The sequence below is a fragment of the Vulpes lagopus genome, chromosome 2, assembly GCF_018345385.1.
Source record: "Vulpes lagopus strain Blue_001 chromosome 2, ASM1834538v1, whole genome shotgun sequence".
Classification (NCBI taxonomy): Eukaryota; Metazoa; Chordata; class Mammalia; order Carnivora; family Canidae; genus Vulpes; species Vulpes lagopus.
In genome coordinates, this window is record NC_054825.1 from 31,386,550 (window position 1) to 31,399,012 (window position 12,463).

The window sequence follows — 12,463 nt, forward strand, 5'->3', positions numbered from 1 at the left end:
CTGTGTCACAATCTTTTGCTAAGAGCACTTCATCTTAAATACCCCCCTGCTTCTTTACTATTGTGATCTGAAATGATGGGGGATACATATTTGATACAAAGGTACTGCTCCTTGGTGTTTTTTTATGGCATTGGAGGGTCTTTAAGTTTTTTTGTTTTCCCTGTAATGGGGTCAGAAAAGTACTAAATATTTCAGTTAATGAATATGAATATTTCATATTTCAGTTTATGAATCAAGGGTTGTTGAAAGACCCTAAAATTATATTCTGAAAATACAGACTTTCTCATGTGATTTTTCCCAACTCATCCTAAGCAATGTCAGTGTTAAGGAATCCTGTCTTTTAGTCAACTAGACTTACAGATTATTGGCACTCAGAGCGTACATAGGATCATTAGGATTCCTCCAGGACATCCTGGTTTACTATTGCTTTTTATATTGGTCCTACTAGACTGAAGGTCCTCTGTACCTTCAGTATAAACAATTCTTTGGATTGCCTGAAGGAATATTATTATGGATTCCTAATTATTTTAGTTATTTGTTCAGTGTCTATATTTTACCTTCAGTATTATGGGAAACAAGTCTTCTACAGGGCCACCATCCTTAGGAAATTAGAATGCCTAAGTTAACTTCTGCTTTGAATTTAACCTGGAAACTAGTTAGGCTATGACCTCTAGAAAAGTCTCCACCGCAGAAACTATTTCTTTATCTATTTTTAAAGATTTTATTTATTTATTCATGAGAGACACAGAAAGAGAGAGAGAGAGAGAGAGGCAGAGAGACATAGGCAGAGGGAAAAGCAGGCTCCATGCAGGGAGCCCAATGCGGGATTCGATCCTGGGATGCCAGGACCACGGCCCAGGCTGAAGGCAGGCGCTAAACTGCTGAGCCACCCAGGGATCCCAGAAACAAATTATTTGAAACAGGAAATTTATTTATACTTGGACATAAATTTGCTTTTAGTTTGATTGCAAGTTAAGAATACCCAGCTAAACTTTACTATACTTAACTCTTTTTTTTTTTTTTTTTTTTTTTTTTTTTGAGAGAAAGAGCTCACAGGTCGGGGGAGATGTTGGGAGGAGGGGCCGGGGGAGGAGAGAGAGAGAATCTTATTCAGGCTTCAGGCCCATTGCAAAGTGGGGCTTTGAGATCATGACCTAAGCTGAAATTAAGAGTTAGACACTTAACTGACTGAGCCACCCAGGTGCCCTTAAAGATTATTTTCTGATTGACAGTGCCTTGGGAAAGTCTGCTCATGTCCTGATATTTTGTCTGAGCAATCCCTAAAAGCCAGGGTAATGTAAGAGGTCAACCAGAAAATCAAGAATTTTTCAGAGTTACCTCAGGATTTGAACTACAATGAAGCTCAAGGCCTGCACATTGTCTTCAGGTTATGGGTAATCCTCCAGATCTAATTTGAAGTTAGGGGTAGCCTGGAACTTGACCAAAATCTCCAAGGGTATGGTGAGCAGCAGGAGGCACAATGCAGAGCTTGCACTACTAATTGTACCCAGTGGAATGTGTGATTCTTTTTGACTGTTGGAGGGAAAAGGAGTAAATAGAATTGAAACCAGAATTTATGAATACATGTCTGAATCTGAGAAGATAATAAAAAGCATAGGAAAAGAGAGTGCTAGGAAATAGAATTAAATAGGAAAAATAATATTACAGTTGCCACCTTTTTTTGTGGCAAAAAAAACTTTGAACTGAGAAAGAAAATAGAGGTGAAAGTTGCAAATCAAGGAGTCTTTCTGTAGAAATGTCAAGATTTCGGATAGTAATTTTATGAGATCCATGTTTAAAAAGCACCTTACATAGAACAAAACAGAAGTTAGGGTATTGCTCCTTTTGCCTATTGCACTTCCTGTTTAGGTCTCTCTTCTGGTTGTGGGGTTGAATTTTAATAGTGATCCAGTTTGAAATCTTTATATTTTGTGTCTGAGCAGTATGTAGATGTTTCCTTGGTACTGCTCTTGCTTATATACTCTGCAGTATTAGAAAATAGCTCTTTGTTGCTCTCCTGATCAGTATGAACATGATTTAGAATTTTTTTTTAATTTAATTTATTTATGATAGGCACACAGTGAGAGAGAGAGAGAGAGAGGCAGATACACAGGCAGAGGGAGAAGCAGGCTCCATGCACCAGAAGCCCGACGTGGGACTCGATCCCGGGTCTCCAGGATCGCGCCCTGGGCCAAAGGCAGGCGCCAAACCGCTGCACCACCCAGGGATCCCCTGATTTAGAATTTCTGATTACATAGTTTAAAATTTACAGTTTCCTTTGATTATTTAAATAACAGATGATCACTGTACAGAATTTTGGCAATACAGAGAGATACAAAGATAGTGAAACTGGGGTGCCTGAGGGATTTTGTCAGTTGACACTTGGTCTCAGCTCAAGTCTTGATCTCAGGGTTGTGAATTCAAGACCCAGATTTTTAAAAAGAAAGAAAGGTTAAAAAAAAAGGAAAGGAAGAAAATGAAATAGTGAAACTTTTAAGTCTGTAGTTCTAATTGATGAGAGAGAGCTCATGAGGTACACTCTGTTATTTTCTCTTTTGAAACAAATAGATTTAAATATATGTTTATAATCATAATTACAGCTAAAAGTAAATTTAGGGACAACTTACACCAGGGGTTCTATACCTTTTTTTTTTTTTTTAAAGCTTTCGTGAAACTCCAGTATGTAAAACTGTTGAAAATGGAGTTGTTCTGGTTGAAGCAGGGCTTGGGGCTCTTCCTTCACAATTGACTTCATGGGCACTTCTAGGAATGTCCCAAACTCCAAGTAATAGCTTGAAAACACCCATCTAGGCCAACTTGCAGCCTGGAAAGGTTGAGTGACTTACCAAAGTTCACGGAGGCAGAACCAAAGTTCAAAGTGCAGAATCAGGATAGAACATTGGAATATTTTATTATAGTCCATTGCTCTTTTCCAGTATACCCACTTCAAAAGCTATGTTTTCACTAGACATACTGGACGGTCTTTATCAGGTATTGTCCTGAAACAATTATTACAATGTCACATTTTGAGATCTTTGCATTAGAATTTTAAATAAATAATTTGGTACTAAATAAATAACAATTTGGTACCTTATGAACATTAATATATATGCCCCACCCTGCTCTGATTTTCATTGTTTCCTTTTTCTTTCAGGAAGGAGATGGATAAAGCAGATGTTTATTGGGGCATTTCTTATCCCAGCTATGGTGTGTGGCACTGCCTTCTTCATCAATTTTATAGCCATTTATTACCATGCTTCAAGAGCCATTCCTTTTGGGACAATGGTAAGTTGATTGAATCTTACTTTGAAACTGGAAAAATAATAAGCTTTCTAATCTGAGGCCTGCTATCTCTCTGAAGTACCTCTTAGTAAGAGGTTTGGTATTTGCAGTCAGTCCCTGTCCAGTCCTAGAAAGTTAAAATTTTTTTTTTTATTTTTTTTTATTTTTTTATTTATTTATGATAGTCATACAGAGAGAAAGAGAGAGAGGCAGAGACACAGGCAGAGGGAGAAGCAGGCTCCATGCACTGGGAGCCTGATGTGGGATTCGATCCCGGGTCTCCAGGATCGCGCCCTGGGCCAAAGGCAGGCGCCAAACCGCTGCGCCACCCAGGGATCCCCCAGTCCTAGAAAGTTAAGTGAAAAAAATTTTGTTTTGGTTCATTGAGCCGGTGAAGTGAAAGTCAGACTTACAAGAATGACAAAAGAATACTTTACTTTTTTTTTTTTTTATCAGAGATAGAAGAATCTGGTGACTATATTGTAGAAGAAAAATAAAGAAATGAGGGTGTTTAAAAAAAGAAAAAAAAAAGAAATGAGGGTGTTTTAATTTGATAGGTGGGTGCATTGGTTGTGGTAGGTAGTAAAGCTTCTCCAGAACACATTTTCTTTTTTCAGTAGCAGTGTACTTATTTTTAGAATCTCATTAAACATATATATTGATAATATGTTACTAAAGACATTAAAATCATATCATATCTTACCTGCTATGATCACAGACATTGAAGTATTTTGGATTTTTTAAACTACATTAAAACTAAACATAGCTATATACCAGTACTTTACAGAGGTAACCCACAGTTTCCAAATTTTTCCTATTTTACCTTTTTATCAGAAATAGAATTTTAGGCCTGGAGTAGACTTTAGTCTTAATGTATGCTTGTGCAAACGTGCACACACGTATACACGTATATATAAGGTACAGGATGGTTGCTGCTTTTCACAGAGGCTGTGTGACTTGGCCATGGTCATACAGATTGTGACAGAACTATAAATGGACCCAGATCTCTTTCTGAATTTTAATCTTCTTTTGGTGATACTTTTTAGTTAGGAATATTTTTAAAAATTGCTTCAAAATTGAAGGTTTTGTTTTTTGTTTTTGTTTTTTTATAGGCTAAAGCAAGTGATAATAGGAAAAGGTAAAGTAATTAATTATATTTAGAACTGGAAAAGAATTTGCTTTCTGGTAGTTCCAGGCCATCAGAAAGTATCCATAGGGAGTCAAGGACTTCTTTTTTTTTTTGAGTCAAGGACTTCTTAAAGATGATCTCCTGAATTAATTATTTTCATTGTGCTTTAAAATTGAAAATTCAGATTCACTGTAGTTTTCCTCAAAAAGTTTTGAATTGATGTGGTGAAAATTATATTTTAAAGTTAATTTGTTTCACTAAAATTATAAATTTTACCACTTGTAAATGGGGTTTTAGTTGTTAATATTCAGTGTAATTTGCCTTTAGATAATTTAATAATTAATAACTACTATATTACAATTTCAGACTCTATACTGAGCCAGAGCAGGTCTATAAAATTGATCTTTGGTGTATAAAAGACTGGCTGTTGGTACACAGCAGGCACCTGTCATGTTCTTAATTTGCATTCTAATTTGGAATGAAGGAATGCTGAGTGAAAGACATTTTGTTGCCCTCAAGTTTTTTTTGTTTTGTTTTTTTTAAAAGATTTTATTTATGTATTCATGAGAGACAGAGAGAGAGGCAGAGACACAGGCAGAGGGAGAAGCAGGTTCCGTGCAAGGAGCCCAGTGTGGGACTTGATCCCGGATCCCGGGATCACACCCTGAGCCCGAAGGCAGATGTTCAACCGCTGAGCCACCCAGGCGTCCCTCGTTGCCCTTAAGTTTTAATCAGATGTGTGGTCTAACATTTTTTTTCTTTTAAAGGTCTCAAAATTTGTTTAGAACCTGAAATTTAAGAACTTGAGTGAATGTTTGACCTAGCTGTTCATTAAATATTTTAACTACTGATATTTGTATTTTTAGTTATTTGGCTTGATGTTATGAGAAAATAGTCTCATAAACTCCATGGTTCTCAACCCTGAGTACATATTAGAATCCTTGGGAATTTGAATAACTTCAGTGTTCATGGGTTCATACTAAGCCAATTAATCTATTTTGCTTTAAATCCAATCACTGGTGTTTACCTGATTCTAGTTCCCAGCATCTGGAGATGGATCTGTCAGTTGAAAGGCTCCCAGAGCATATGTTTCTTAGAAGTTGGATGCCACTACTTAACTGAACACCCTCATTTGAAAATCAGAGTCTTCAGATACTCCTATTTGCTCTTCTGTAGGTCTTAGCTGTTTCTGTCCCCCATTCCTTTGATCTCTTGGACATTGAGCCCTTCCTCTGGGTGATCTTGTTTTTAGTACTCTCTTTTCTCAGATATTTCACAATTGAGGGTTTAAAGCCAACTTTGGTAAAAGTGACTTCAGGCTTCTGTCTTGCCCTATCAACGCACCTGAGTAATAGGAATTTTGCCCACTGAGGTTCTGGAATTTTGTCAGAATACTGCTGTTGGCACCAGTACTAGCCCAAGATAAGGTTGAAAGGTTTGTCTTTGGACTCCAGCTTCTCTGCTCAAATGTACCTAGTTACATGTAAAAACCATTAAATCCATGTCAGATTAAGCTTGTTGAACAATTATCAATCTTCTTAGCTTAATGAAGATAAACATAAGTAGAGGGTAGTAGTAAAAATCTGAGCTGATATCTAGTGTCCTAGGTTTAAGGGATGGTGCCTAAAGTCAAGAGTTACAAGAAGAGTAAAGAGAGCATTTAAATAAAATTTGGGTTCATGGACTATCCAGAGATGAACATACCTGATCCTGAAGTTGGAGTGTTCTGGCCAGAGATCTGTTCTGGCTACAGGGAAAGAAAGAGAGTACACTTGAAATCAGATTGTTTCTGGGAAGATAAAACCTTTTTCTTTTGGGAATTTGTTCAAGAGTGACTTAGAGTGTTGTACCTAGAGTGTTTGGTCCTGTGAGAGTTTCTTGGGAATGAGAAGGGTTTCTCAGGATGTTTTGAAAATAAGTTTTAGGCATGAAGTCTTCTGTGGGCTGTAAATCTCAGATCCTAGACTTGATGTTATTTATTGAGGGCTTTCAAGGGAGAAAGAACCAGTTGCAGGGTTTTAAAGCTCAAGGTTCAAGGTAGCATAGGAACTAATAACCTCTCTAGTCTAATACTAAGCTCAGCATGCACTTGATAAATCCTTGACTTATTATACTTTATTGTTTTGTCTCTTAGTGGGTAGAATAGTTGGCAGAGAAGAAACGAGTTATGAGTGAGCTATATTGTATTTGTCATCTTCAAGTCTTGTTTTAATTTGGAGGGACATCTTGAATATTATCAGAAATATGCCCGAGGTTTTAGGAAATCAAATCTTACAAATAGTTAGGGAAATGCTCTCTCATAATCCAAGTCTTGGACTGTAACTTGGAAAATGGCTTAACAATCGATGGCTCTCAAAAACGAAGTTCATGATATATGATCAGAAATTACCACAGTGAGGAAAAAATGGAGACCAAGATTAATGGGAGAGGTACCAGTTTATGATCTCTCAAAGGTTGTGAGAAGAATACAGTAAACCTAAGTGTAAAGGAATAATAAAGATCTATAGTGTTAGAAAAACTCCGTTAACTAACCTGAACTTTTGACAAATGCTAAGGCAAGTAAGAATTTGTAAAGATATTTTTGTAGCAAGACCACAGGCTCATTACATGGGATCAGTGACGTGACAGAGTGAAAGAAGAATGATTATAACTCACTCTTCCTCTTTTTATTCATTAAATAAAATAACCTTTATACAAGAAGAAATAAGAGGAGAATAATCCCTAATAAGGGGGAAATGAAGCCCAAGATAGGTGAGGGGATTGGTGGTACAGGAGTACCCAACTACCTTGGTTGTAAGTTTGCTGCTTATGTAAGTGACCTTTTAGACATACTGAGAAATCATGCTGATAAGTAATGTTTGAATAACTGTATAAGAGAACAGAAACTTTATAAAACTGGACATAAGCAGATTTACTTTTCCAGAAAGGGAAGGAAGAAAGTGGATTCTACCTTACAAATGTGAATTTGATAAAGCACAAGATTTTAGAATGTTATTAAAATTAATTTTTTAAATGACAAAAATAATAAACCTTAGGAACTATTATGGATTTATTAAAACAAAGATACTAGAACAACTTCATTTCCCCTTTTTGGTAGGTTATAGTAGACAGAATAAAGGAATATAAAATATTGATCTTGTTAGACAAGATAGAAAAATATAGGTAGAATAGTACAGTCAGGTAGATGTGTAATTAAGTAATTATAGAATTGAAGAATTGGGATGATATTACTAATAACGTGTCACATACTGTCAGTAGACTCTTGAGTTGGGCCAATTCAAATAATTGTTAATGATTTGTATAAAGGCATAGTGATTTGATTATTAAATTGAAGAAGGATGTGAAATCAAGGAGGAAACTAGTAATATTAAATGATGAAGACAGAATCTAAAATAATCTCACCTGACTGAAATGAGGTGCCATATTTGACAAGATGAATAAGGACAGATATATTTGTGTAGCATTTTCAGTTTACAAAGCTTTTTCATACCCCTTATCTTACCTGGTCAGAAGAACCCAAGGAGATAGGCAGAGCTAGTGATAATGCATTATTCCTGTTTTACAGAGCAGAAACTCCGCCCTCATGCAGGTGCAGCATAATTGACTCAAATCACATTTTGTTTGGTGTGGTGCTGCTGGCCGCAGTGATGATTTTTGTTTATTTTCTTTCCTCCTCTTCTGCCAAGAGGAATTCTAGATTTATTCTGAGAGTGGTGAATATAGAATGTTTATGCCTTTCTTGGGTCTATTTTTACAACCCTAATGAGATATAATTAATATGTATTTAAAGAGTACAATTTGATAAGTTTTGATATACGTACATTTTTGGGAAACCATCACCACAATCAAAAAAAGAAGGTATTTGTAAAGTCCAGAAGTTTTGATGTGTACCTTTGTAATTCACCCCTTTTATCCTCCTTTTTCCGTCCCTCCCTCCTTCTCAGGTAACCACCAGTCCACTCTTTGTCATCATAGATTAGTTTGTGTTACCTACAGTTTCATCTAAATAGAATCATACAATATGTTCTTTTTTGTCCTTTTCTACTCAGAAAATTATTTTAAGATTTATTGATGTTGTATGTATTAATAGCTTGTTTCTTTGTATTGCTCAATAGTATTCCATATATTCCATGGATATACCACAGTTGTTTATCCATTTATCGAATAATGCACATTTGGGTTATTTCCAGTTTTTCGCTTACAAATAAGCTGTTATGAGTATTCATATACAACTCTTTGTGTTGGATATATTTTCAATGGTCTTGGATAAATAACTACAGTGGAATGACTGAGTCATATAATAATTAAATATTTCAAGAAATTGCTAAACTGTAACATCGTGTGTTGACTCTAGTAAAAAAAAAGAAGAAACCACTAAACTTTTCCACGGTAGTTTTGTAATTTTATATTCCCACTAGTATTATATAAGAGTTCTAGTTGCTCCACATCATCTCCAGCACTTGATGTGGTCAGTCTTTTTAATTTTATCCATTTTAGTGTATATATATATATTGGTGTCTTTTAAAAAATTATTTATTTATTTATTCATGTGAGACAGCAGCAGAGACACAGGCAGAGGGAGAAGCAGGCTCCCCACAGGGAGCCTGATGCGGACCAGATCCTAGGGGCTCCAGGATCACACCCTGAGCCAAAGGCAGACACTCAACCACTGAGCCACCCAGGTGTCCCCTGTTGTCTCATTTTAATTTGCATTTCCCTAATAACTAATCATGTTGATTTTTTTGTGTGCTTATTTGCCATCCCTATATTTTTTTAATGACTGTTCTAATCTTTGGCCTGTTTTTCATAGATTGTTATCTTGTTGCGTGGAAGAGTTCTTTGTGTATTATAGGTGCTAGTCCTTTGCCCTATACTTATTTTGGAAGTATAGTCTCCCATTTTGTGGCTTATCTTTTCATTCACTTAGGAGTATCTTTGGAAGAGCAAAAGTAAGTCTAATTTATTGATTTTTTTTTTCTTTATAGTTTGTGCTTTTCTGTCCTTTTGCCAAAACAAAGATCAGTAAGCTTTTCTTCTGTGTTTTCTGCTAGAAATTTTTAGTTTTGGCTCTTAAATATGATCCATTTAAGGTCAATGATTCATTTTTGCTTAATTTTGTATATCGTATGAGCCAAGGGTCAGGGGTTTTGTTTTGTTTTGCTTATGGCTATTTAGTAGTTTTAACGCCATTTGTTGAAAAAGTTATGCTTTCTCTACTGAATTGCCATAGTATTTTTGTTGGTCATCAACTGGCTATATAAATGTGGATCTATTTTTGGACTTTCTGTTCTCTTTCATTGATTAATTTGTCATGTTTTTATGCTAGTGTCACACTGTTTTGATTACCATAGCTTTACAATAAGTTTTGAAATCAGTTCTTTTTCAACATTGTCTTGGTACTTTTAGGTTCTTTGCATTTCTATATAAAATTTAGAGTGACCTTGTCAGTTTCTACAAAAATACTGAGATTTTGATTGAGATTGTGTTGAATTTATAGATCAATTTGGGAAGAAATGACATCTTAATGTGGAGTCTTTTAATTATAGAACACAGTATAGCTCTTGACATACTTAAATATCTTTAATTTTTCTCTGCAGTGTTTTGTAGATTTTAGTGTTTAAATTTTGTACACCTTTTATTGAATTTAACCCTAAGTATATTCTGTTTTTCATGCTATTTGTAAGTGGTATATTTTAAAATTTCAAATTTGGATGGTTTGTTGAGAGTATATTATAAAACAGTTAATTGATTTTTGTATATTGGCTTTGCATCCTGCAACTTTATTAGTTCTATTTTCTTTTTTTTTTGTACAGTCTTACAGGGTTTTTTTACATAGATTATCATGTTATCTATGAGTAAAGACACTTGCATTTCTACCTTTTTAATCTGTATACCTTTTTTTTTTTTTCTTGCCACATTGCACTGGCTAGAACCTCCAGTGCAGTGTTGAACAGAAGCAATGGGAGCAGACTTTCTTGCCTTGTTCCCCTTCTTAGAGGAAAATAATCCAGTCGTGTGCCATCAAGTAAAGTGTTACCTGCATTTTTTTTGTAGATGCCCTCCATCAAGTTGGTGAAGCCCTTCTGCTCCTAGTTTGCTGACAGTTTTTTGTTCTGTTTTTTGAATGGAGATTGGATTTTGCAGTGGCCTTTTCTGTCTCTCTTGAGATATTCCATGATTTTCATCTTTTAGTCTGATCAATTGTATTGATTGATTTTTGAATCTTAAACCAATTTTTCATTTCTTTGATAAATCTCAATTTGTTATGATGTATTTATTTTATATGTCGCTGGATTCCATTTGCTAAGATTTGTTAGCTTTTGCATCTGTATTATGGATACATAATACAGATACTGGTCTGTAATTTTATTTTTTTCTGGTTTTGATATCAAGATGATGCTAGATTCATCAGATATGTTTTTAACTTCACATTCAGCGTTTCTGTTGGGGTAATGAAGTCCAAAAAGCAGAATGGGAAGTTACTTATTAGCATATTGAGAATAATCTCATAAAATAGCTAGATATCCTACAGGCATTTGTTTGAGTTGGCAGTGCCCTGATTACTAGGTCCTATTGTCAAAATGCTTAAACTGAAGCTCAATAATGTTTATGTAGACCTAAAGGCATAAAACGTATGAGGTAGAAAAGGAGTGATAAAAATGGTCTAGTCTGAGCAGGTATTGAAGAAATGCATAAACATAATGACTTGATAAGACAGTATATTTCCTGAGAATCACCTTACCTAAAAGCGATTACTGTCTGTCACCATAAGTAAAATTTATATTCCTTAGCATTTCAAAAGAGCCTATCTTGGGATGCACTTTCCCTTTCTATTCCATTCACATCATGGATTTCATAGAAGGCCGGTCTGGAAGCAGAGCTAGAATAAGTATTCGCCGAGTTCTTGGTTTGTGACTGAGACTGAGAAGAGTTTAGCATTTCGTATTTTGGGGTATTAAGTGCTGAGAGGCAGTCCTTGTTTCTGACTTGCTTTTATTGTAGATAGAGGAGGCCTTAACCCGGAGTAAGTCTGTCCTCCCCCTACTGCCCCTGTTTGCTGTTAGTCTGTGAACAATGGCTCAGAGGCTGGGGAGGGCCTTATATTGGTTTGAGTTCCAGAGTTTTCACAGTGTAATAGACTTAGGTGGTTGTTGTTGTTGTTGTTTTGAAACTCTCAGTGGCTAGATTTATTTATTTATTTATTTAGATTTCATTTTAAAATGAACTTGTGGAAGTCCAATATGGAAAATGGATAGAAGCATGAATCTTTTAGTATAAATAAATTTTGCAAATTCAATAATTTAACATTCTCAATTTAATGTGAAGCAATGTAGTTGTGATGAATACAGATCTAATATACAGGGGTATGAATAAGAGCTCAGTCATATATTCTTCAGTAACCAATTTATTTGGTCAAATATCGATATTGAGAAAAATCCCAACATCACGGATGATTTTTAGTTCATGTGACTTGTTTTTTAACAGCTTGCCTTAAAATCTCAGAGTAATTCTTCAAGTAAACTCATCCAGAACTTGAACATAAAGGTATAGAAAATTGGTTTCACAGTTGAGTCACTAACAGTTTCTAACAAACTGCTCACATTCTTTATCATGTATTAAAAAAACAGACAAGAAAAGGGGAAAAATAAGACAAGTACAGTTGACAATGTCTTGATGAGACTGTTATACTTTTCTTTATCAATTATTGTTAGCCTTTGAATGAGCACACCAGCAATATATGCCTTCATATCACTTCCCTGTCACACACATGTGCTAGAGTGCATTTGCTTGTACAACTTTTGGTGAACAAATGTGTGCAGGCTGAATTGGATTGGTGGGAGAGGAGAGAGAACAAAAGACAACGGGTAGCATTACAGACCTTCCTAATCAATGATACATTTATGAGAAGTCCAAATAGATACACAGAGTTAGCAGGAGAAACTCTTCTCAGATCTGTATGAAAATGAGTTAACCTCGTTATGGTAGCTTCAGTGTATTATTATTCAGTACAGAACTCCTTTGAATCTATATTTTTTTAAATCACACTTCAAA

At 35.3% G+C, this 12,463-nt stretch overlaps 1 protein-coding gene across 2 annotated transcripts in view; it reads left to right on the top strand.

Moving 5' to 3' along the window:
• TM9SF3 (transmembrane 9 superfamily member 3) overlaps nt 1-12,463 on the top strand; it is a 67,907-nt gene that overhangs the window by 36,984 nt on the left and 18,460 nt on the right. For both annotated transcript variants that reach the window (XM_041729693.1, XM_041729699.1), the window contains one exon: nt 3,155-3,285. In XM_041729693.1, coding sequence (XP_041585627.1) covers nt 3,155-3,285 — 131 coding nt within the window. The remainder of the gene's footprint in view (nt 1-3,154; nt 3,286-12,463) is intronic.